The sequence below is a fragment of the Balaenoptera acutorostrata genome, chromosome 3 (assembly GCF_949987535.1).
Source record: "Balaenoptera acutorostrata chromosome 3, mBalAcu1.1, whole genome shotgun sequence".
NCBI lineage: Eukaryota > Metazoa > Chordata > Mammalia > Artiodactyla > Balaenopteridae > Balaenoptera > Balaenoptera acutorostrata.
This window is the reverse complement of record NC_080066.1, coordinates 152,552,420-152,578,804: the sequence shown is the minus strand read 5'-3', so window position 1 is coordinate 152,578,804 and position 26,385 is coordinate 152,552,420. Positions and strand designations below refer to the sequence as shown.

General features: G+C 42.0%; 2 protein-coding genes across 9 annotated transcripts in view; one reads left to right on the top strand and one right to left on the bottom strand.

Annotated features, from left to right (window-relative positions):
- Positions 1-10,545, top strand: part of ENTPD5 (ectonucleoside triphosphate diphosphohydrolase 5 (inactive)) — a 46,512-nt gene extending 35,967 nt beyond the window's left edge. For all 6 annotated transcript variants that reach the window (XM_057542402.1, XM_057542403.1, XM_057542404.1 and 3 more), the window contains 5 exons: positions 55-156; positions 863-1,003; positions 1,944-2,000; positions 3,053-3,168; positions 6,418-10,545. In XM_057542402.1, the coding sequence (XP_057398385.1) occupies positions 55-156; positions 863-1,003; positions 1,944-2,000; positions 3,053-3,168; positions 6,418-6,504 (503 nt within the window). In that variant the 3' untranslated portion in view covers positions 6,505-10,545. The remainder of the gene's footprint in view (positions 1-54; positions 157-862; positions 1,004-1,943; positions 2,001-3,052; positions 3,169-6,417) is intronic.
- Positions 10,546-10,657: 112 nt separating this feature from the next.
- COQ6 (coenzyme Q6, monooxygenase) overlaps positions 10,658-26,385 on the bottom strand; it is a 25,300-nt gene continuing 9,572 nt past the window's right edge. For 2 of the 3 annotated variants that reach the window (XM_007184434.3, XM_007184433.2), the window contains exons 2-12: positions 19,987-20,121; positions 18,835-18,893; positions 18,423-18,546; positions 15,355-15,485; positions 14,224-14,331; positions 13,908-13,970; positions 13,603-13,710; positions 11,747-11,949; positions 11,554-11,669; positions 11,221-11,387; positions 10,658-10,771 (exon numbers count right to left, since the gene is read on the bottom strand). In XM_007184434.3, the coding sequence (XP_007184496.1) occupies positions 10,742-10,771; positions 11,221-11,387; positions 11,554-11,669; positions 11,747-11,949; positions 13,603-13,710; positions 13,908-13,970; positions 14,224-14,331; positions 15,355-15,485; positions 18,423-18,546; positions 18,835-18,893; positions 19,987-20,121 (1,244 nt within the window). In that variant the 3' untranslated portion in view covers positions 10,658-10,741. The remainder of the gene's footprint in view (positions 10,772-11,220; positions 11,388-11,553; positions 11,670-11,746; positions 11,950-13,602; positions 13,711-13,907; positions 13,971-14,223; positions 14,332-15,354; positions 15,486-18,422; positions 18,547-18,834; positions 18,894-19,986; positions 20,122-26,385) is intronic. The other variant, XM_057542401.1, reaches the window with a different exon arrangement.

Below are 26,385 nucleotides of genomic sequence, written 5' to 3'. Positions count from 1 at the left end.
CTCTCTTTCTCTCTCACACCCTTGCCTCTTACTTTGTGGTCTGGTTTCTTTCAGGAGTTGATGGACACACTTTCCGAAGTGCCTGTCTACCAAGATGGTTGGAAGCAGAGTGGATCTTTGGGGGTGTGAAATACCAGTATGGTGGCAACCAAGAAGGCAGGTGATATTTTTTCACTAGTTGAAATTACTTTTACAGTAGAAGTCTAGAAAAGTCCCATGGGAAACTTTTTCCAGAGCTAGGAGAAGCTTGTCTTTTGCAGGAACTAATTCCAAATAGATGCTGGTGTGCCTCCAAGGAGTAGTGTGAAGTGACAGTGAACAAGGCAGCTGTCACTCTGTGTTCAGCTCTTTCCCTGCCCAAGTGTTGTGGATCCATTAGAAACCTCTTCTTACCCTGGGTCTAATGTATTGAGGGTCTCTGCCCTCAGCAGGGTGAAACTGTTTCAGATCCAATTAACGTTTAGCTATTTCAGTTATAGAATTGAGACGATAAGAAGAATAATTGATCTTAGGTATTATAAAAGGCATAGACCTTAAACTCGAGGAAAAAACTTGATTTTTCCCATGAAAGAAGCAGGTGAGCCTCTGCATACTTCTCATAAATGCCGTGAAACATAATGCTAGGGGGCAGCTCGAGGTCAGCTGTGGCTTTTTTGGTGAACACAGGTTAGGGAGGGGACCTGCCGTGGAGAAGCAGGTACTGGTTCTCCAGAGGGATGAGGCTGCAGAAGTTTGTTCATCTTTGTCTGTAAGCCCTTTGTCCTGAGCCTCAGCTCGCCTTGATCATCCTGCTGTTCCACTGGCTTCAGCAGCTTGCCTCTCACTTTCTCACCTTGCCCCTGTGCACCGTTTGCCCCATCAGGGGAGGTGGGCTTTGAGCCCTGCTATGCTGAAGTGCTGAGGGTGGTCCAAGGAAAACTTCATCAGCCAGATGAGGTCCAGAGAAGCTCCTTCTACGCTTTCTCTTACTATTATGACCGAGCTGTTGACACAGACATGATTGGTAAGTTCACTCCAGGTGTCAGTGCAGGGGGGAAACTGGGCAGGGCTGTGGTGGGGAAGGGAAAGGGACAAAAGGAGTATTTGCAATGCCTTGTTGAGGTGGTCACCGTACTTTTCTCCCAAGTCACCCAAGTGGAAGAGTGAATATGATTTCAAATCTTTTGGGGCTAGAAGATGGCCTAAACAAATACACATGAAGTCTTTTTTTTCTTTAAGTATTTTTATGGAGGTATAATTGACATAAAATAAAATGCACATACTTGAAGTGTACAATTTGGTAAGTTTTGACATATATATACACCCATGAAACCATCACCAGATTCAAGTCAATGAACATATTCACCCCAAAAAGTTTCCTCTTTCCCCTTTATACCATTTTTCCTTATAATAGTAACACATTTTGTTTAGCTGTGAGAATGTATATATGTGATCTGTCATGGCCTGAGATATGAATTAATTTCTTATTTTCTGACCTGTTTAATGGCCCCTTTTTAATGGGCCTATTTTTTTTTTTTTAATATTTTATTTATTTATTTGGTTGCTCTGGGTCTTAGTTGCAGCAGGCAGGCTCCTTAGTTGTGGCATGCAAACTCTTAGTTGCAGCATGCATGTGGGATCTAGTTCCCTGACCAGGGATCGAACCCTGGGCCCCCTGCACTGGGAGTGTGGAGTCTTATACACTGCACCACCAGGGAAGTCCCAATGGGCCTATTTTTTGGCTGTAGTTAAATATACATAGCATAAAATAGATTATAAATAAATAAAATAAACTGTATAGATTATATTGTAGGGAAATGTCATGTTTGCTTATCCCATTCTTTAATGTTGGAAATTTTATTTTTAGTTTTTCATTATTATAAATAGGATAATTTCCTAGGATAAATTTCCTTATGTTTCCTGGAAGGCTTTTTGACATCAACTACTGTTCTGTTTCATTTCAGATTATGAAAAGGGGGGTGTTTTAAAAGTTGAAGATTTTGAAAGGAAAGCAAGGGAAGGTAAGTGTCAGTGGAAACCATTGAAGGTGAGCCCGTGAGGCTGTGCCTGCCAACTCCAGTGACCTTAAAGTGACCTAATGTGCTTCGGCCAGCAGAAAGCCTCTCAGAAGGTTGGTTTCCTGTCTTTACCAGGAGTTAAAAGCATTAAGTGTCAAAGAAAAATATAAGAATACAAGAGACTTTGGAGAAACGGTGAAAACCTTTTCTTCTTTCCACATTTATTTCTTCCTTTTTTTTAAAAAAAATTGAAAAAGTGGTAATGAAACACTGAGCACCAGAATATATGGAAAATAGCCACAGAGGCTTCCTTGAAAGAGTTCATCAAAAATGTAAATGGGGCTTCCCTGGTGGCGCAGTGGTTAAGAATCCGCCCGCCAATGCAGGGCACACAGGTTCGAGCCCTAGTCCAGGAAGATCCCGCATGCCGTGGAGCGACTAAGCCTGTGCACCACAACTACTTAGCCTGCGCTCTAGAGCCCGCGAGCCACAACTACTGAGCCCGTGTGCCACAGCTACTGAAGCCCGCGCACCTAGAGCCCATGCTCTGCAACGAGAGGCCACCGCAATGAGAAGCCCACGCACTGCAACGAAGAGTAGCCCCCGCTCACCGCAACTATGGAAAGCCCATGCGCAGCAACGAAGAACCAATGCAGCCAAAAATAAATAAATTAAAAAAAAAAAAAGCAAATAATTGCTCTTATCCAGTGACCCTGAAGTAGGGCTAACTGGTATTTCCCTGTCTTAATATATAAGGGACTTAGTTGAATTAAGCCCCAACAATAAGTCATAGAATATATGTCAGCAAATAAACTAGGACCCATGTACCTTTGAGTAGATTAGATGTCACATCAGAAATGTGCAGGTTCTTGATGAGCTGGGGTCTTGCAGAGGCTGTCAGTGCACAGTTCTAGCCTCCAAGACTCCCAGGCATCTGGGAGAAGGAGAATGGAGGATTCTGCTTTGCTTATTCTCAGTCTGTATTTAGAGAAAATCATACATCTCTCAGTTGGCTGCAAACTTGAATTCCACTTTTCTCTTTCTATCACCTCCAGTATGTGATAACCTGGAAAACTTCACCTCAGGCAGTCCTTTCCTGTGCATGGATCTCAGTTACATCACAGCCTTGTTGAAGGATGGCTTTGGCTTTGCAGGCAGTACCGTCTTACAGGTAAGAGAGAGGACACCGGCATCACATAACAGTCCTCTTATTTGGGAGTTAGAAAGAAAGTTAAAAACTTGTTTAGGGGACTTCCCTGGTGGCACAGTGGTTAAGACTCCATGTTCCCAGTGCAGGGGTCCTAGGTTCGATCCCTGGTCAGGGAACTAGATTCCACATGCATGCCGCAACTAAGAGTTCACATGCCGCAACTAAGGAGCCCGTGAGCTGCAACTAGGAGCCCGCCTGTTAAGAGTTCACATGCCACAACTCAGGAGCTGCAACTAAGGAGCCCGCCTGCCACAACTAAGACCCGGCGCAACCAAATAAATAAATAAATATTTTAAAAAAACAAAAAAAACTTGTTTAGTAATCAGAGTGGCTGTAGGTGGAGTTTTGAGGTAATTTTATTCAGGCTATGGACAAGGCACTGGGCAAGGCACCATGAATGTGGGAAATTACCTTGATACAATGGCAGCTTCTAAGTACCGTTGACCCTTGAATAACAGGTTTGAACTGGGTCCACTTATACATGGATTCTTTTTGATAGTAAATACTACAGTACTACACAATCTGTGTTTGGTTGAATGCATGGGTATGGAGGGCCAGCTGTAAAGTTATATGTGGATTTTTGACTGCACGGGGGTCGGCACCTATAACCCCCATGTTGTTCAACGGTCAACTGTATATTACTAGGCAAGCTATCCCAGAGGTCACAGAGCCGAAAGGCTTGCAGCCCAGGTTAAGATGCCCAAGTTACATGGTTTATTAAATCAACTTCAAAAGTCAGGGTGAGGGACTTCCATGGCGGTCCAGTGGTTAAGAATCTGCACTTCCACTGCAGGGGGCATGGGTTTGATCCCTGGTCAGGGAACTAAGATCCCGCATGCTGCGTGAATGGCCAAAAACAAAAAAAGCAAACCCCACAAAAGTCAGGGTGAAAAACAAGGGGTACAGTGGGATAGGTGAACACACAGGATAGGGTACATACAAGTTGGAGGTGCTGTACTTCCTGAATCCTGGGTTCATATGTCCTGCCTCTCTCTGCTGATGATAGTGTGGTTACAGGTACTGTAGCTGAAGTTTGATCAAGGGGGCACAAGGACAGAAGGTGCCTGGGGCCATCACACAAACTTGCTCTGTTTGGAGGGGCACAAAGGCAAGTGCACTGGCCAGTAGCATTAGCTCACTCATTAGCCCATTAGATGGTTTGATGGTTCTGTTTGGCAGAGGACATGAGGGACCTCTGCCAAAGAGCATCACCAGTGAGTGGCTTATTTAAGACCTCGTGAGTATTGAATGCCTTGTGTAGTATGTCGTATGTATTTTGTGTGTGCCTCATATATTTAGTGTCTCTTGAATCTTGTGTCCCTCTCTGTCTTCCTGACTTTATCTGTAGTAACTTATTTATTCCAAACACATCTTAATGAGTTTCATCCATCCCATATATAATATTTTTTTATCTTCCATACCATAGTTGAATAATTGTACATTATAGTTACAAAGATGATTAAGATGTAATCTTTGTCCTCAAATAGCATAGTCTATTAGAGGAGATGTGACAAAAATATAGCTGTGGCACAGGGCAACTTTGAACTTTCGGGATCAAGGAAGTAGAGATTGTACTTTGTTTATGAAGCTCCCTCCTTCTCTTGTGTCACTTCCCCTTCCTGTTTCCTCATTTCCGGATGAGTTTATATATTACCCCATTTTTTGTGTTATACAGATTTCATAAATTCATTTGTACAAAGGTATTTGGATTTAATGTGTTGTTGTACCTGCTGAGAATATTGGCATTTAAAGAGTTACTTGCCAGTAGAGTCAGTATAGCGTAGTGTTTAAAGCATGGGCTCTGTTGTCCATCAGATCTGGGTTCAAGCTCTGATTCTGCAAGCTTACTAGCTCTGTGACCTTAGATGATTTACTTCCCCTCTAACTTTTAGGTTCCTCATTCAAAACACAGGAAGCCTTAGAGTACCTGTTTCTCAGGGCTGTTATAAAAGTGGAGGTAAAGCACCGTGCCTGGCACATAGGAAGTTATTAATATTGGTCTAATTGTTAGTATAGGTATTTCACACCAGTTGGAGGTAGATTTGTGGATAAGAGAGGTCATCCTGAGCCCCCTCAATACATACTAAGTTAACAGCTGCCTCTACTTAAGCATCAACAATAACCAAATCATTTAAGGACAATTTTCTGCCATTTCCATTTCTGCATCCTTTTAGTCTTTATTTCAGTGGCAGCAGAATTTGTATCAGGGGTGAACAGTCCTCTGTCCCAGAGATCACTTCACTTTGGCATCTATATCCCTAGACTGTTGGTCCTAAGGATAGAGGAAGAACATTTTGGGGGGGTGGGGGGCACTCCCAGTTTGACTCAGGGGTCACAGACTAAATCTCAAGATAATGATTCACATGCCATTCTTAGTTTTTGGCACAGTTACTATAGACTAAATTTCATCAGGTTAACACAGAAGTATTGTGTCATAAGAAGTTAGTACTAGAAGGAAAGACTAAAACCAGTTTGCTGATTTATAAACCTGGGTATGGGTATGGTGGTGGCATCTTTATTCAACAATAGCTTATGGAGAATTCCAGTAAAACTGATAAAAATGAAGCTATCTGGTTGAATCAGAGGTCGGGGGCCTGGAACTCCTTCACCGTTGCCTCCCTTTCTCCTTTGAAGCACTGTCAAGGAACCCCTAGGATTCTGAAGAAAACAATTTGATATATTGACTAATCTAATCCACTTGTTATGTTGTTGATGAAATCAAGTCTAAACTTTTGCCCAAAGTCACTGAACTAATTGAGGTACAACCTGGCCTAGAATGCCTCAAATGCCTTGGTTTGTCATTAACTAGTGCTTAAGAAGATGCACTTGCTTACAAAGTATGAATTGAGAAGCTTAGTATGTTCTTTCCTACCCCTGAATCTATTGCTAACTCCTGTTATGTTTAGTTTAAGATTAGGGAGAGAGTTCAGAAGCCTGTCTGTCTAAAAGGTCCTCTCTAGAAGTCCTGGGTTGAGACCACTTCCTGGGCCCAAAGATTCAAGGATCAGATTGGCAGGTGTAGGGGCAATGGGCAATGGCAGGATGGGAACCTACAGAGAGGGTTGGGAGAAGCCTCCAGAGACTGGCTACTCCCAATTCTGCCTTGGTTTGGCCGTGTGGATGATCTTTGCAGATATTCTCTGCTTGTTGTGCTTGCTAGAGTTGAAAATTGAATGAAAATATTAAGACTTTTTTTCTCCTTCCCAACAGCTCACAAAGAAAGTCAACAACATAGAGACAGGCTGGGCCTTGGGGGCCACCTTTCACCTGCTGCAGTCTCTGGGCATCTCCCACTGAGGCAAAGCCGTTCCTCTGAGGCCTGCATTTGTCAACAACCTTGTTAAAGGGAGAACGAGAGAGGAGAGGACTCAGTTGTATTCTGAGCTAGTCTGGGGACAGCCTAGACTGAAGCCCAGCAGCTGATTTCATCTGGAGGAAGGGGCTTTTGTAGACAGGTCTTGCCCTTGAGTCTAGAGATTTGGATTTAATTAATTTTACACCTCAAATGTGAACTATTTCCTAACCACTCTTCGTGCACAGCTGGTACCAGAGTCTAAATCTTTGAGGTTCCTTGTGTGTCACAGAGAGCCAAAAGGAATAGCTTTGGAATTTAACCTTGCGGAACCCAGGGATGGAACCCTGGGAACCAAAGAAGAATCTCATTTCAACCCTTTCAGTGCCTCATTCCTTTGAACATTTTAATTTTCCTCTTACATGTTAAACTCAGTTGACTGATTGCAATCCCATGACCTATCAACACCAGTATTTTCTTTTCCCTGCACACTGCCCTGTCCTACCTTTATCTCCACTCACCTACCCTAGAAAAAAAGAAAGAAAAAAATGCCTGGTTTTACTTTCCATGTGTAATTCAAAGAGGAAAAGAAAAAAAAAAGCCATATCTGGGGAATTCCCTGGAGGTCCAGTGGTTAGGACTACAAGCTGTCACTGCCAAGGGCATGGGTTCGATCCCTGGTCGGAGAACTAAGATCCTGGAAGCCGTGCACGTGGTGTGGCCAAAAAAAAAGGTACCATATCTGAAGTTATGTGATCAGCTTTGTGTCAGCACCAATCAGCCAGCTGAGAGCCATTCTAAATCTCAGAAGGATGGAGAGCAACTCACAACTGGGCAGAAGGGAGGCCATCCAGTTTCTAGGGACATGTTTTGGGAGGGTGTGGCTGCCTTCTACAGACTACCTTCTTTTAATCAACTTTTTATCAGTAAACCCTGGGGTAATGAACATATCCAACCTTATAGGAATGTGTGTGTGTGTGTGTGTGTATGTGTTTTCAGTGCTAGTACCTCTTTTCTCAGGCTAATGTGTTTATAGTAATTTGTCATCCTAAACTTGTTTTCTTTGTATTTCTAAGAAGTACATCTATACCCTAGCTTTTGGTCTGCGGTGAGAGGCCTGTTGGCTGTGCTTTTCAAGGATCTAGATTTTGGTAATAGCCCCTTTCAGTCTGTCCTTTTATTCTGTTTGCAGCAGTGTCCCTTTCTGCCCTGGCCCCTGATCACTTTAGCTAGCATCCTCTACATCATTTGTCTAGTTCTAGGGTTTCTGAACCCTTCTTGATGATACCTAACATTTACTTGGCCATTTTGGCCCACATCCATACAGTGGATGCTCACTTTGAGTTTGAATGTTCAGAGCTCTTGATTTTGTGAATTATTTCCCCTAAAATTCATGATCTTGTACTTTCCCACATGACCACCATTTCCTTGTCTACCCATGTGACTGCTCTTGGACTTAAAAGATCTTCCAGTAGTCTAGCTTCTACACCTTGGCTGTTTACCTCCAGCTTCTTTCCAGCAGAGTATCTCCCCAGACTTGTACTTTTCACAGTAGACTCTCTTTCAGCTTTTTCACAGAAGATGTTAAATATACCTGGCCCTCACACCAGTCCCTGGGGAACCTTATTTTTAAAAGTATTCACTGAGTCAATAAATATTTAACATCTGATATGTGCAAATAACTAGGCAAATTTCTATACCCTCATCCCCCCAAATTTTAGTTTTTCAATTCAATGTGGAATTTTTTCTTCTTCACAGTGATTGGTTTTTTTTTAAGTTTTATTATTTTTGGCTGCGTTGGGTCTTCATTGCTGCGCGCAGGCTCCCTCTAGTTGTGGCGAGTGGGGGCTACTCTTGGTTGCGGTGCGCGGGCTTCTCATTGCGGTGGCTTCTCTTGTTGCGCAGCACCGGCTCTAGGCGCATGGGCTCAGTAGTTGTGGCTCGTGGGCTCTAGAGTGCAGGCTCAGTGGTTGTGGCGCACAGGCTTAGTTGCTCCGGGGCATGTGGGATCTGCCCGGACCAGGGCTCGAACCTGTGTCCCCTGCATTGGCAGGCAGACTCCTAAACACTGCGCCACCAGGGAAGCCCTTCACAGTGATTTTTAATTATACTAAGGTCACCTTTATACCTACTGTCTCTTCCTCCAAAAATGCTAATACAGAGTGAAATAATAGAATCTTTAGAGTTGGAAACAGCCCAAAGGTATAATCAATCCAATCTTCTACCCATTGCAGAACTCCCTTAACACTTCTAACTGGTTGTCATTCAGCTTCTGTGTAAGCATGTTTCCAGACAACTCATTCCACTTCGGGATTGCACTGATGTTAAAAAATCCTTCTCAGTAGTCTTAGTTCTGCTCTAATCCCTCCTTCCACAGCCTTTCGGTCTTCTGAAGAAAACTCCCAAGTCCTTCACATTCTTTTTAATATTATCACTTGACTTCTAGACCCCTTCCCATCTTTGTCAAGAGTATGGTATTAGAACCAGTCATCATACACGAAATGCTGTTCTACAAGATTAGGGGGAGGATATTTCCTATTAGAAACCAAGTTGTTTTCCCAAGAGAGAAGCTGTGTTCACTAAAGACTCCTCCAGCTTGATGGGTTCAGAGAGAAAAGATTTCCTGGTCTTTATCACCACAGCTTGTCTCTGAAGCTTTTCTTATAAAGGCCACATATTGTTCAGCAGACTCCTTCGGTCATCCCAAATACTTTCAGAACTCTTGGGTAGATGCATTATAACTCCAGAAATGTATCTACGTATTTTCTGATAATCTTGATTAGAATATCTGGAGAATTAACCAGTTTATCCATTATAGGAGCAATTTGGAATGAGACTTTTTATTTCTTAGAAAAAACAATTTGTAATGTCCTTTTTGCCCCTAGTGTACCTTTTGGGCCTCTTATTAAGAGTCCTACAAGGTCTAATCTTGATGGTTAGGTTTTCTTTCTGTAAATGTGTTATATATTTCAAATACTAGGACATGGCCTGGCACATAGTGGATTCTGTGTGTTTATCATCATATGAAAAACACTGTGGGTTATGGAGGTCCGTGCAAGGTGTGCCTTAAAATTCTTCATGTCTTGCCTGATTCTGTTTGCATACTTCTATAGAGCCCATGTTCTTCATACCTGGGCTACCTTTCCATTTTTTTATGAAAGGTGACCTTTTTCCTACAGTGACCTTTCTGGACTCTGCCAGTAGTCACACAGCTTTTTCCAGTAGCTGCCATCTTTCATTCTGGGCACATTTTTTCCTGAGATTCCAGGAAGGTTTGTGACATTCACACTTTTTTAGTATCTTACAAATTTTGCGCATTTACCTGAAAAGCTCCCCTGTGATAACAAATTTTCCATTCCCTAAAAATATTTCCGAAGAATAGCTTAGGTTGGGTCAAAAGCAGACTGTTATCTTCTCCTTTCATCTGCAAATCAGACTTCTGGGCAAGATGTTGTTTGTGGTACACAAATCTAATGGACCCAAAGCTCTCTTCGACAGGTATCTCTGGTACTGTGAGGTAACCGCTTCTAAAGTGCACAGTGAAACCACCCACCCCGACCCAGGCTGGCACCAGCCCGCAACCAAACATGAACAAGTCCTGCTGCTAATCAGATTTTTCCTTTTGACCTGGTTCCTGAGGTCTTTAAACCTGTGCAATGAAATTATTTATTGTTTTATTACAGAATAGACAGTGGTGTCCCACAGAGGAACCATAAATGAAATATGGTGCTGTGATGAGGAAATAATAACTAGCATTTTAAGATTTGGTTTTCTTTTCAGAAAGTCTAATATACCTATAATAAAAGTTAAAGCAATTTGTGTTTATTTTGCATTCTAGTGTTACTAATTTTAAAACAGCAATTCTAATAAAAATGCATCGACTATTTCTAATTCTTATCTTTATCAAAAAACAATTGTATAAATTTACAACCAGCATTTTTTTTAAGTTGTATAAATCTTCTCTTTAGAAAGGACTGCTAACAAGTGAAAATGAATGAGACAGCACCTTAGCAATTTTTTAGTAATAAAAAGTTCTTTCAACCAAATCATAGTCTTCCTTTGGAGTTTTTTTCTTGGCTTGGTTGATATGCCCTCCTCACAGCAAATTATCACTCATTATTTGAGCTCCACAGGTCCATTAAGCAGAGGAGAAAAAGAGACTGCAGAATTCTAATGTAAATTTATTAAATTAAATCTTGAAAATACGTGATGGTCTTGGGAAAAGACCCAGAAGAGGAGCATTCATTTGCTTGCAAAGGCCATAATCTGTTCCTGGAGGAAAAAAATGAAACAAAGTGAGTGATACTCTGACATTGTAAAGTATGCGGGCAGGTGAAAATACTTTAAAATATCTAAAGTGATTAAAGCAAAAATTTGGCAAAAGTCCCCCAGATAGATTCTCCTCCTGAGTCCCTCCAAAGTGTCTTTTAATGCAAGTTTCTCAGGAAAGAAGCTGGCCAAGCAGTAAAAGGAGTTTAAGCATCTTTATCTTTACAAGTCCTTATTCACTATTTTAAGCCCTTATATAAAGTTACTGCTTAGATGTGGGCCCTAGCACCAAAAACCCCGGAAGGGACATTTCTGCTCATAATCACTGGGGAAGGTATTCAGATAAAGATGATAATTTTACAGCCAAGAAAATTAATTCAAAGAAACCGAGTCATTGGTGAAGTCATTCCTCAGTGAGCAAGACTCTTGGAGATCTGGGAGAACTCTCTTACTTTAAGCGGAGATACTGCATTTGTAGCCTGCAAGCCCCACGTCCTGAGCAGCACCAGTGGGGTGGCACTGGTAGAATACAGCCGTTTTAGTAGGTCAGTAGCAGCCAGAAGAGCAGTGTTGTGACGCTGTCTGTCTGTTTCATAAGCTGTGAGGTGGCTCATGGAGCCTGAAGGGAAAAGGAAAGGTTAAATCCCTAATTCAGTAGTGAAGTTTTCCTTCCTAGCAAACCAGATGCATTTATGTCCACTACATCTAGCTACTGAGGGCCATTTTCCTGATCTTCCCGTATTATAGGACCTTGGGATACCTCTCTAAGGGACTTGAATCCTTACCTAAGTCTTTCCCATTGAAGGCTGCAGTCCTGAGGTGATGGAGCAAGCTGGAGATATCCCCAAAGCCCATGTTGGCACCTTGTCCTGCAAGTGGATGGACTCTGTGGGCTGCATCCCTAAGAATAAAGCAGAGTTCAGGTGTAGCCTCCAGCGTAGAGTGAAAAGGAGTGGCCCTGCTCTGTTATTATCTTACCCAATGAGCGCCAGCCGAGGCCGGACGTACTCAGCAGCATGTCCCAACCCAAGAGGAAACAGTACTCGGCTTTTGGCATCCACCCTGGCTACACTTGGGGGCAGCTGGCGAGCTGAGATCTTAGTGGGCTTCAGAAAGGCAACCGCATACTGCAGCATGGAGCCAGCCGAGTCGATGAAGTCTGTGTGGTTGGCGTCACTCCACTGAGCAGCACCAGCCACAAAACAAAGTGAAATTTCATCAGCGACTCCAGCAGGGAATTAAAAATTCAACAAGGCAACCATTTTATAACCACAGCCAAGGGTAGTGGTACCTAACACGCCTAAACTGATTCAGACAAGTGAGAAGCCCCTCAAACAAATGCAAAATGCAACTTCCCCTCACTTCCCACAGGCTTTAGGATCAAGCCAAACTGCTCATGAGCTGCCCCTACCTACCTCTGAGCTTCACCTTTCACTAATCCTACCCTCAAAATGCACATGCCAGCCACAAAGTAGCTCACTCGACAACATGCTCTTGCCTCCACACACCCCTCTACTTAGAATGTCCTCCCACTTCTGGTTCACCAGGATAACACCTCAGAGCATGCAGAAGCTGTCACCCCTTTTTGTAAACCTCTCTCCAAACCTTCTTCTGTGTGTGTCTTTCTCCTTCATGCTCCCACAGTATCCTATACATACTCTACCACTGTACCAAAACTGTCATTTCTGTATCTTTCTCCCTCACTTGACTGTGAGCTTCCTGAAAGGAGGGACTATGTCTCATTTGTCCAACTCCAGAGCCTTCTATATAGAAGCACTCATAACTCTTGCTGAATGAATGTACTGCAAAGGCCTATGCCAGGAATATATACTAAATGACCCATAAAGGGTCACCATTTATCTTGGAAACCACTTCAGTGCGTTCAGTTTTTGTTAATTCTTGTTGTTACTACAGAGCAGTGGAGCTTAAGTTCTTCACTGTAAACCAGTGTGAAGTCATTAGCGAGACAGTAGAGTTTGGTGGTTAAAAGCATAGGCTCAAGGGCCAGCCTGATTTCAGAACCCAGCTTTGCCGCCAGCTGTATGACCTCAGGCAAGTTACCTATCTCTAAGTGAGCAGGATAATAGTACCTACCTCAATGGTTCACTGAATTAAATACATAAATACACGTTAAAAAAACTCTTCACCTGTACCTGGCACATAGTAAGTGCTGGATAAATGTTATCGATCATTATCATTAGTGAATTTAGATGTGACATTTAAACTCCAAAAATATTGGTGTCTGTATTATCTAAAGGCTATGTCTACTCCAGTAATAATTACCATTTGTTGAGTACCCTATAATGTACTAGGTATGTTCCAAGTATTTTACATAAATTCTCTCTTTCTAAGTCTTTAGACTTTTATTACTATTAAACCCTAAGAGGTTGGTGATACTATTTCCATTTTTCAGGAGATTAACAGGTAGAACCAATATTGAACCCACATCTATCTACAAAGCTTACTCTTAAGCTCACTATGGAAATGTGCTCAGCCCCTCCCCAGGAACACTTCTGATGAATCAGGCTTCAATGGTTCAGGTACTTGGCATCTGTTAAAAATTATCAAAGTATTACAGCTTCAAAAAAAGTTACTTATCCAAGTAACTACCACCCAGGCAGCTGTTTCAGTCATCATAGCAGCAGCCCACAACCCTCAGAAGAGCACACAAATTAATTTCTTTGTTTTACATTTTCCTGAGTCCCCTCCTCCACGTAATCCACATCAGGTGTTACAGGATCAAAGGGGCAGCTGGTTGGTTGTTCCTCTTTTCTTACTCAAAACCACCTTTCTGTATCTATCCCAGCAACATATCGTCAGCTGGTGATACTCACAAAGGCAGAGTTAACGGCATCCACAAACTTTTCCTCATCCATGCTGACCAGCTCTGCTGCATGTTCATGGGATGTGGACCAAACCAAGGAACTCAAAGTGTCTGAGAGCTGTGTCAAAAGAACATCAATACCAAGGGCTAAAACTTCTGTTCTTAAGAGCTCTCAAGCACGAAGGAAGACAAGACGGGGTAACAAAGCTAGCCTGGGCATATTCCCTTGAAACCAGAAAAAGGCTGAGAGAAAATGAAGTTCTAAAAGAGGAAGGCTTGACATGTTTAAGCAGCCTAGCCAGAAGGACTTCTTACCGGAAGCAGAGCAATGGGCCCGGAGGGGAGAAATCTCTGCCAAGCTACATTGTTTTCTGTGGCCTACAACGGAGAGGAGAAGAGTTCTTGTGAGAAGTACCCAGTACCAGTTATTATTGTTTTTTTTTCTAGGTCATAAGATATCTGTATGTATTTTTTTTTAACATCTTTATTGGAGTATAATTGCTTTACAATGGTGTGTTAGTTTCTGCTTTATAACACAGTGACTCAGCTATAGATATACATATATCCCCGTATCTTCCCAGTACCAATTAAACCCGAGCAAGGCCCCCAGATGGTGGGCTCAGGATCTTACCTCCGATAAATGCAGAGTAGCCACAACAGCGGACTGGTCATAGTTCCAGCTAACATTTTGGATTCCAGCGGCCTGCCGTACTCCTGAGTTGTGGCCATCTGCACCAATCTGCATGGAGACAAGAGCCTGCTGAGTCTTAAAACCTTTTAATTAACGAAACTGTTCCAGAACTTTGTCTCTGCCTCCTAAAAGTTTTCTCTAGTTCCCACTGGTGGCAAGCCCATCTGTGGCAGGTAACTCTTTATCATGCCTGCCTCACTCCCAGCCCCTAGAGGGGTAACCCTATATATGCGATCCCGGCTTCAATTAACAGACCAAAGCTGGACATCTGTTCCAAGAGGTGCCAGCCGTAGGTTAAACTGAGCCAGTCTCTTGATATTTGAACTAGAAAGCAATAAGGCAGGCGCTGGAGCTGAAGAATCCTGAAGTAAGGTTGGGAACAGCTGCCATGGAAAAGGGGAAGCTGATGAGCAGAAAGAGAAAAAAATGGGAGATGCGAGGAGATGAACGACTACAGGACTCCTGAGAGGGAAGGAACAGCCTCAATTTCTGACCCTCTGATTCCTGTCCCTGTAAGGCCAGCTATCCTTTATTTCAAGACTTATGGGGGCTTCCCTGGTGGCGCAGTGGTTGAGAATCTGCCTGCCAATGCAGGGGACACAGGTTCGAGCCCTGGTCTGGGAAGATCCCACATGCCGCGGAGCAACTGGGCCCGTGAGCCACAACTACTGAGCCTAAGCGTCTGGAGCCTCTGCTCCGCAACAAGAGAGGCCGCGATAGTGAGAGGCCCGCGCACCGCGATGAAGAGTGGCCCCCACTCGCCGCAACTGGAGAAAGCCCTCGCACAGAAACGAAGACCCAACACAGCCAAAAATAAAAATAATAAATAAATAATAAATAAAAAAATTTAAAAAAAAAAGACTTATGATGGTCCAAGAGATTGCTTCCTGTACAAGATATACAACAGAACCATCTTAACTGGAGCTGGCTTGAGTGGGTATGGGTCCTTATAACCAAAAGCTTTGCCTAAAATTGACTTTAACTATAGCTTAGATCTAAAACTAGAGACCCTAGAATCTAACAAGATGTGGATATGCAAGACCCCTGGCAAAATAAGAAATCTTCAACTACCAACAACTTGGTCTGGAGGATGCTGCCATCACCTAGGGTAATATGAACCCAAGGGCTGGAGCCTGCCACGGAAAATGGATAAGGCCAGGTATAGCTGACTGCTTTGCTCTTGTAGAGAATGGTCACTCGGTCTAGGGAGGTCAAAAGAGAAAAAAACAAAACATTAGACAGTTGGCCCACAGGCTGAGGAAAAAACTAAAGCAAAGTCCCAAGACAGCTTATCTTTATCTTATCATTTACTCCTAAACAAGAAAAGTAAAGATCTCAAAAATAACTCATGTGATCTATGCTATGGTCTAAGAGCTAATAAATGACAGAGGCCACAGGGATGAATCAGTGTGAGGAAAACAAGGACAAAAACAAGTAAGCTCTCACTGAACTGTCACCTGCATGAGGCACTCTTTCTTCCCATCTTCATGATCCTGCTCTAGTTTCACTCTATGCCTACATGAACCCACATGTGTTTTCAAAGCAAATAGGGTGGGGCATACCACAGACTCAAACAAGTTCTAGATTTCATAAGATTTTTCTTCCCACTGGAAGTCATTTTACTTTTCTGATCATAAAAAGTACATGCTTACTACTTTTACTTTGTGTAAAAGTCTGAACCACAAAGAAAGGTTTAAAAAAGGGGAAAAAATCACCTTTAATCATACCACTCAGAGACAGCTAGTTAAAGCTTTATTGTATAGCTTTCCAAACAATTTCCTATGTGTGTATATGCACACACCCCCCACACACACTCACACACACAAGTGGGATCATATGACACACACTTTTTTTCACCTATATATTATGGGACATGTTTCTAAGTGACTATTAGATCTAAATTATCTGTAGGACCTCCCTGGTGGCGCAGTGGTTAAGAATCCGCCTGCCAATGCAGGGGACACGGGTTCAATCCCTGGTCCAGGAAGATCCCACATGCCACGGAGCAACTAAGCCCGTGCACCACAACTACTGAGCCTGTGCTCTAGAGCCTGCAAGCCACAACTACTGAAGCCTGCGCACCTAGAGCCCGTGCTCCACAGCAAGAGAAGACACCGCAATGAGAAGCCCACGCACCGCAACGAAGAGCAGTCCCCGCTCGCGGCAACTAGAGAAAGCCCGTGCGCAGCAACGAAGACCCAACGCAGCCAAAAATAAATAAATAATAAATAAATAAATTTTTAAAAATTATCTTTAAAAGCTACACGGAAGTTCATTGCAGGGATGAACTATTATCCCATATCAAAAAGCATTTAAGTTGCTTCCAATTTTTCTCTCTCCAGAACCCTGAAATATTTACAAATCACATATATAGGGAATTTATACCCAGAATATATAAAGAACCCTTATAACTAAAAAATAAGGGCTTCCCTGGTGGCACAGGGGTTAAGAATCCGCTTGCCAGTGCAGGGGACACGGGTTCAAACCCTGGCCCAGGAAGGTCCCACATGCCGTGGAGCAACTAAGTCCATGCGCCACAACTACTGAGCCTGTGCTCTACAGCCCACGAGCCACAACTACTGAGCCCACAGGCCTAGAGCCTGTGCTCCGCGACAAGAGAAGCCACCGCAATGAGAAGTCCGTGGACTGCAATGAACAGTAGCTCCCGCTCGCTGCAACCAGAGAAAGCCCGTGCACAGCAACAAAGACCCAACACAGCCAAAAAAATTTGAAAAACAAATAAATTAAAAAAAAAAAAAGACAATCTAGTTTTAAAATGAGCAAAAGATTTTAAATAGACACTTCTCCAAGGAAGATATACAAATTGGGACTTCCCTCGTGGTCCAGTGTTTAAGAATCCACCTTCCGATGCAGGGGATGCAGGTTCGATCTCTGGTTGGGGAACTAAGATCCCACATGCCGCAGGGCAACTAAGCCCACACACCACAACTCGAGAGAAGCCCGAGCACTGCAACGAAAGATCCCACATGCCACAACTAAGACCCGATACAGCCAAATAAAAAATTTTAAAAAAAGATATACAAATAGCCGACAAGTAAATGAAAAGACACTCGACATTATTAGTCATCAGGTAAATACAATCAAAACTACAAGATGGGACTTCCCTGGCAGTACAGTGGTTAAGATTCTGTGCTCCCAATGCAGGGGGCACAGGTTCACTCCCTGGTTGGGGAACTGAGATCCCGCATGCTGTGTGGTGTGGCCAAACAAAATAAATTAAAAAACTACAATGAGATACCACTTCAGTTACTAGGATGGCTATTAAAAAAAGAAAAAAAAAAAGGTTGAGGGGAATAAAGTGTTGGTGGAGAAACTGGAACCCTTATATATTGTTGGTGGGAAAGGGACATGGTACAGCCTCTTTAAAGTTTGGCAGTTTATGAAAATGTTAAACATAGAATTATTACATGACCCAGCAATTCTACTCCTAAGTATCCACCCAGAAGAAATGAAACATGTCCACACAAAAACTTGTCCATAAATGTTCATAGCTTTATTCACAATCACCAAAAAGTGGAAACAACCCAAAATGTCCATCAGCTGATGAATGGATAAACAAAATGTGATATATCCACACAACGAAATACTACTGGGCAGTAAAAAAGACTGGAGTACTGATACATACTACAACATGAATGAATCTCAAAAATGCATTTAGTGAGAGAAGTCAGACATTAAAAAATACATATTGTATGATTCTATCTACATGAAATGTCCAGAATAGGCAAATCTCAAAAAACAGAAAGTAGATTAGTGGTGCTAGGGGCTAGGAGTGGGAATGGGGAATGACTGTAAACAGGCACGAGGTTTCCTTTTGAGTAACAGGAATGCTCTATAATCATATTGTGGTGATAGTGGCACAACTCTATAAATATATTGAAAAATCACTGAATTGTACACTTAAAATCAGTGAATTATTGGTATGTAAGTTATACCTGAATAAAGCTGTTTAAAAAAACGAGAGAGAGAAAGAACATCCCTGAGATAACTGTTAGAGGGCTTCTTTATGGTGGACATCAGTATCTGTAGAAGGGATCCTTCCAGTAAGTCCCAGAATAACTCTAAGATAGTTCATCTTCCAGAAAGTGAGTAGAAGATGGAAGAGATAGATACCTCACCTGACACAGCCTCCAGCTGCTTAGTGAGAGCATGCACGATGACATCGTTCTCCACTATAAAGCCCATGTCATCTAAATTATCCTTATCGAACATTATCAGGGCCTCTGAGCAGGCATCCCACACCTGGAAACACAAAGGGAAAGTTTGTATTACAACCCAAGGAAAAGGAAATATTACTCCAGTCAAACTGAGCATTGACGGAAGCAGAAAAACCACAGTTTGTCAGTCCCTCTGGCAGGAAGTATAAGGTGGGAAGAAAATTCTCTCATGAATGCTTCCCTCCTACTTCCTTCGACTGAGTGTAAACTCCATCTGAATACCTCCCACATTTACAGAAAACCTGGAGAATGTGAACTCCAATATCTTAACTCAAGATAGACCAAGATAAGCCAAAGGTGATAAAGGAGGCACCTGCATTCGCCGAAAGGCTCTGTATCTCATGTTGCAGATGTGGTCCCAGGCACCAAAACCTACAAAAGAAAGGAGTTATATATAGACCAGAGCAACCTGACGGGACCGGCATCCCTCCTGGGTTCCCCTTCCTCTCTCCTTCCTGTTAAGTAAGAGGTTGTTTTCAGTGTTCTCCAATAATAGGGAAATACTCTTCACTTCTATCCTGTTTGATGCTAGGAGCTAAGCTACTCTGTTCCCCAGTTCAGATTATACAGCATGAAAAAGACCCAGCTTTCATGATCAAAGGTCAAATCACATTAAAGTGGGGGAAATAATAAAGTGGGGGAAATAAACCAAATCCATATTTTCTTTTCCTTCATCATCCTATTGAGGATACAAACTCCCTGGATAAAGACTATTTTTTGCTTAATTCCAGAGCACTAAACCGATTCATTCATTGAGGAAATATTTATTGAGCACTTACTATGTGCCAGATACACTTCTAGGTACTGAGCATAAAGCGGGAAACCAAATAGACAAATCTCTGCCCTTCAGCAGCTGACATTCTAGTTGGAGAGATAGACAATTAAAAAAAAATTCATAATAAAATGTCAGGTAGTGTTATAAAGAAAAATAAAGCAGTATAAGGAGTTAGAGAGTCATGCAAGAGTTTAATTTTAGATGGGGTGTTTCTAGACAGGATGGCTTGAGGGAGTAACATTTGACAAAGACCTTAAGACAATTTGCTAACTGGTTCCATGTGTACACATCCATCTACACACTACAAGCACTTAGCATTCAGGCTCCCCAGCCCCCTATAGGGCTGACTCTGGAAATGAAGAGTATGCTGTTACTAGAAGTGAATGATTGTAATTAGTTCATATAGTTTCAATTCCACCAATTCATAATGACCCAACATCACAAATGATGTCTACATGGACCCAACATGTCCCAGGGATGTCTTCCTCAGACTGGGAGTTGACACATGAACAATTCCAGGGGTCCTCATCTTCGACTATGTACTAGACTTACCAACCCCACCCTCCTCTTCCCACCCGTCTCAGTGAGCTCCCTCCTCGCCAGATGCTCTGCTGACTCTGCTCTATGGGACACACTGGGAAGTCAAGAGAGACAGGAGATTGGTTCTATGACAGAGGATCTTCTACTCACTACTGAGAAGGGTTGCAGAGCCAGGGGAAATGGAGCTGACCCTGTTGCTGTAAGTTTCTGGCAATTTCCCCAGTACTTTCTTTGGACCTGCTTCTAGCAACAGGATTTTCTTGTCACAGAAGTGAATATCATATCCTAAAAAAAAAAAAGAACAAAATGTTATATCATTTTAGAAAAATCATAATTTATTCTCTTTCTCATTTCCAAGAGAAGCAACATATTAACTAATCCCTTAGCCCTCAGGATACAAATTTCTTACACACATAAAAAGGAAAACATCATGTGGCGTCCTAAGCAATAACATATACTACCATTTCAGTCATGCAAAGCACCCTGCCCATGGTGGTAAGGACTCTCCAGACAGTCCAACACCTGCCATGTGCAAAGACACAAATAATGGCAAAACCCATAACAAGTGAATAGACTGCCCTAGAAAGGAAAAATGAAGAAAGGAAGGCTGTAGTATTTAGACACCAGATATTTACAATCTACAAAGTATTAAGTCACTAAAAATTACAAATCCTGTTCAATAGAAAAATGGGGTTAATAAGCAAAATTCATTGTGGCCTCAAGATTAAGTCAAAGATACAGAGCTTGTGATAGAAAAGGGGGCCAAAAAATAACATCAACTGTGCCTAAAAATCTGGTCCTAAAACATCTGTATAGTGAAGTAAAAAGAGGACTTGGAGACTCTGTTACTGGGTCACTGTAGCACAAACACAAGTCCTTCCACAGTGTCTCAGAGAAAGATACAGGTAAAAGATAAGCAGTGAGTTGCATGTGACGGAATTTACCAGAGAAGAAACACTGCAGGTCTTACTTAGTAACGTTGAGAGAAACCCCACAGACCTTGACCCCTCTTTTTATTTTGGAATCTAAATGAGAAGAAAGGCACTATTATTACATACAACAAAGAAAGTGTGAAAATCAAGGCTGGCTCCAGTCAAAAAGGAGTGAATTGTGCTGAACCCACCAGGTCAGCATGGCGCTCCCTGTCGTGCGGCAGCACCTGAGCAGCAGTTCTGCCATGGAGGATGGGAGAGGGGCCATGCCCCGCAGACAGGACTACTTTCTGGTCCATCACATCGCTAGGCTTTGATCTAACAGTAGCCACTCCAACCGAATGCTCCCTGCCACCTGCTCCCTACGGATCCTACTCCCTGAAGCCTCACCTCCCCAGCAGTGTTCTTTGTACCACACCCGCACACCTCCACCCCAGGATAGGTCAGTTGCTTGTTCCTCTAGGGTAGCTTTCATTTCATTCTTCCTTCTGTTAGTTATTTACAAATCATTCTCCTTTGCTAGATTCTAAATTCCTTGGAGGCCAGGAATCATTTCTTTTCCTATCACTGTACGTCCCCAGCAGCAAATTGCTGTTATCTCCTCAATCCATAAAATAGATACTCAATGTCTTAACAGACATTTTTGTTAAATGAGAAACCAGGAAATATATAGGAAAACAGTTAGATTTCCATCCTATATTTGCCCTGGTGAGTAGAAATAGAAAAACTATAAAAATATCTATTTTAGGCTATAATACCATTACAGCTAAAGGCACAAACATATATATGACTTAGCTATTGACTGAATTAAATGAAATTATAAATTGTAGATGACTATCTAAATTTTAACCTTGAAATCACTTCACTCTATATAGAATCCAAGTTAATTTTGATTTATCAAATAACAACCTAGTGCCATAAATTAATAACCTGCCACTCTTTCATGAATAACAGTAGATTATTATATTAATAATGTTTACTTTTTTCCTGTATATCTAAAAGGAAAGTTCCATAGAATCACTATTATCATTACCATCATCACTGCTAATGTTTATTAACACCTATATGCCAGGTACAATTATATATGATTTACTGTAGTATCATCTGATATAATCCATACCACAATTTTATGAAGAAAGAAAAGCTATTTTGCTCTAATTTTAGAGATGAGAAAAACCAATGTACAGAAATTGTGAGTAATTTATATAATTCCACCCAGAGAGAACGTATTGGAGACAAGACTAAGGATTCAAATACATGTAATCTTATATGGACACTTGTTTCTTCACCATTTAACTTCCTTTAAAGGAAAGTTCCTTCTTATTTAAGAAAATCAGAAAAACAATCAGGAGGGAGATTGGTTCAAGATGGCGGAGTAGAAGGACGTGCTCTCACTCCCTCTTGTGAGAACACCAGAATCACAACTAACTGCTGGACAATCATCAACAGGAAGACACTGGAACTCACCAAAAAGGATACCCAACATCCAAAGACAAAGGAGAAGCCACAATGAGATGGTAGGAGGGGCGCAATCACAATACAATCAAATCCCATAACTGCCAGGTGGGTGACTCACAAACTGGCGAACACTTATACCACAGAAGTCCACCCAGCGGAGTGAAGGTTCTGAGCCCCACATCAAGCTTCCCAACCTGGGGGTCCGGCAATGGGAGGAGGAATTCCTAGAGAATCAGACTTTGAAGGCTAGCGGGATTTGATTGCAGGACTTCAACAGGACTGGAGAAAACAGAGACTACACTCTTGGAGGGCACACACAAAGTAGTGTGTGCATCGGGACCAAGGGGAAGGAGCAGTGACCCCATAGGAGACTGAACCGGACCTACCTGCTAGTGTTGGAAGGTCTCCTGCAGAGGCGGGGGGGTGGCTGTGTCTCACTGTGAGGACAAGGACACTGGCAGCAGAAGTTCTGGGAAGTACTCCTTGGCGTGAGCTCTCCCAGAGTCTGCCATTAGCCCCACCAAAGAGCCCGGGTAGGCTCCACTGTTGGGTCCCCTCAGGCCAAACAACCAGCAGGGAGGGAACCCAGCCCCACCCATCAACAGTCCAGTGGATTAAAGTTTTACTGAGCTCTGCCCACCAAAGCAACAGCCAGCTCTACCCACCACCAGTCCCTCCCATCAGGAAACTTGCACAAGCCTCTTAGATAGCCTCATCCACCAGAGGGCAGACAGCAGAAGCAAGAAGAACTATAATCCTGCAGCCTGTGGAACAAAAACCACATTCACAGAAAGATAGACAAGATGAAAAGGCAGAGGGCTATGTACCAGATGAAGGAACAAGATAAAACCCCAGAAAAACAACTAAATGAAGTGGAGATAGGCAATCTTCCAGAAAAAGAATTCAGAATAATGACAGTGAAGATGATCCAGGACCTCGGAAAAAGAATGGAGGCAAAGGTCGAAAAGATGCAAGAAATGTTTAACAAAGATCTAGAAGAATTAAAGAACAAACAAACAGAGATGAACAACACAATAACTGAAATGAAAACTACACTAGAAGGAATCAATAGCAGAATAACTGAGGCAGAAGAACGGATAAGTGACCTGGAAGACACAATGGTGGAATTCACTGCTGCGGAACAGAATAAATAAAAAAGAATGAAAAGAAATGCAGACAGCCTAAGAGACCTCTGGAACAACATTAAATGCAGCAACATTCACATTATAGGGGTCCCAGAAGGAGAAGAGAGAGAGAAAGGACCTGAGAAAATATTTGAAGAGATTATAGTCGAAAACTTCCCTAACATGCGAAAGGAAATAGCCACCCAAGTCCAGGAAGTGCAGGGAGTCCCATACAGGGTAAACCCAAGGAGAAACATGCTGAGACACATAGTAATCAAATTGACAAAAATTAAAGACAAAGAAAAATTATTGAAAGCAGCAATGGAAAAACAACAAATAACATACAAGGGAACTCCCATAAGGTTAACAGCTGATTTCTCAGCAGAAACTCTACAAGCCAGAAGGGAGTGGCATGATATACTTAAAGTGATGAAAGGGAAGAACTTACAACCAAGATTACTCTACCCCACAAGGATCAAATTCAGATTTGATGGAGAAATCTAAAGCTTTACAGACAAGCAAAAGCTTTACAGACAAGCAAAAGCTAAGAGAATTCAGCACCACCAAACCAACAAATGCTAAAGGCACTCCTCTAAGTGGGAAACACAAGAGAAGAAAAGGACCTACAGAAACAAACCCAAAACAATAAAGAAAATGATAATAGAAACCTATACATCGATAATTACCTTAAACGTGAATGAATTAAATGCTCCAACCAAAAGACACAGGCTTGCTGAATGGATACAAAAACAAGACCCATATATATGCTGTCTACAAGAGACCCACTTCAGACATAGGGACACATACAGACTGAAAGTGAGGGGATGGAGAAAGATATTCCATGCAAATGGAAATCAAAGAAAGCTGGAGTAGCAATATTCATATCAGATAAAATAGACTTTAAAATAAAGAATGTTACAAGAGACAAGGAAGGACACTACATAACCATCAAGGCATCAATCGAAGAAGAAGATATAACAATTATAACTATATATGCACCCAGCATAGGAGCACCACAATACATAAAGCAACTGCTAACAGCTATAAAAGAGGAAATTGAAAGTAACACAATAATAGTGAGGGACTTTAACACCTCACTTACACCAATGGACAGATCACCCAAACAGAAAATTAATAAGGAAACAAAAGCTTTAAATGACACAATAGACCAGACAGATTTAATTGATATTTGTAGGACATTCCATCCAAAAACAGCAGATTACACTTTCTTAAGTGTGCATGGAACATTCTCCAGGATAGATCACATCTTGGGTCACAAATCAAGCCTCAGTAAATTTAAGAAAACTGAAATCATATCAAGCATCTTTTCTGACCACAATGCTATGAGATTCGAAATCAATTACAGGGAAAAAAACGTAAAAAACACAAACACATGGAGGCTAAACAATACGTTACTAAACAACCAAGAGATCACTGAAGAAATCAAAGAGGAAATCAAAAAATACCTAGAGACAATGATAATGAAAACAAGATGATCCAAAATCTATGGGATGCAGCAAAAGTAGTTCTAAGAGGAAAGTTTATAGCTATACAGGCCTACCTCAAGAAAAAAGAAAAATCTCAAATAAAAAAATCTAACCTTACACCTAAAGGAACTAGAGAAAGAAGAACAAACAAAACCCAAAGTTAGCAGAAGGAAAGAAATCATAAAGATCAGAGCAGAAATAAATGAAATAGAAACAAAGAAAACAATAGCAAAGATCAGTAAAACTAAAAGCTGGTTCTTTTTTTTTTTTTAAAGAATCCGCATTCTGTTTATTTATTTATTATTTTTGGCTGCGTTGGGTCTTCGTTGCTGCGCGCAGGCTTTCTCCAGTTGCGGCGAGCGGGGGCCACTCCTCGTGGCTGCACGCGGGCTTCTCACTGCGGTGGCCTCTCCCGCTGCAGAGCTCGGGCTCTAGACGTGAGGGCTTCAGTAGTTGTGGCACACGGACTCAGTAGTTGGGGCTCGCAGACTCTAGAGCGCAGGCCCAGTAGTTGTGGCGCACGGGCTTAGTTGCTCCGCGGCATGTGGGATCTTCCTGGACAGGGGATCGAACCCGTGTCCCCTGCATTGGCAGGCGGATTACCAACCACTGTGCCACCAGGGAAGTCCCAAAGCTGGTTCTTTGAGAAGATAAACAAAATTGATCAACCATTAGCCAGACTCATCAAGAAAAAGAGGGAGAGGACTCAAATCAATAAAATTAGAAATGAAGAAGGAGAAGTTACAACGGACACCGCAGAAATACAAAGCATCCTAAGAGACTACTACAAACAACTCTATCCAATAAAATGGACAACCTGGAAGAAATGGACAAATTCTTAGAAAGGTATAACCTCTCAAGACTGAACCAGGAAGAAATAGAAAATATGAACAGGCCAATCACAAGTAATGAAATTGAAACTGTGATTAAAAATCTTCCAACAAACAGAAGTCCAGGACCAGATGGTTTCACAGGTGAATTCTATCAAACATTTAGAGAAGAGCTAACACCCATCCTTCTCAAACTCTTCCAAAAAATTGCAGAGGAAGGAACACTCCCAAACTCATTCTACGAGGCCACCATCACCCTGATACCAAAACCAGACAAAGACACTACAAAAAAAGAAAATTACAGACCAATATAACTAATGAATATAGATGCAAAAATCCTCAACAAAATACTAGCAAACAGAATCCAACAACACATTAAAAGGATCATACATCATGATCAAGTGGGATTTATCCCAGGGATGCAAGGATTCTTCAATAGACGCATATCAATCAATGTGATACACCATATTAACAAACTGAAGAATAAAAACCATATGATCATCTCAATAGATGCAAAAAAAGCTTTCGACAGAATTCAACACCCATTTATGATAAAAACTCTCCAGAAAGTGGGCACAGAGGGAACCTACCTCAACATAATAAAGGCCATATACAACAAACCCACAGCAAACGTCATTCTCAATGGTGAAAAACTGAAAGCATTTCCTCTAAGATCAGGAACAAGACAAGGATGTCCACTCTCACCACTATTATTCAA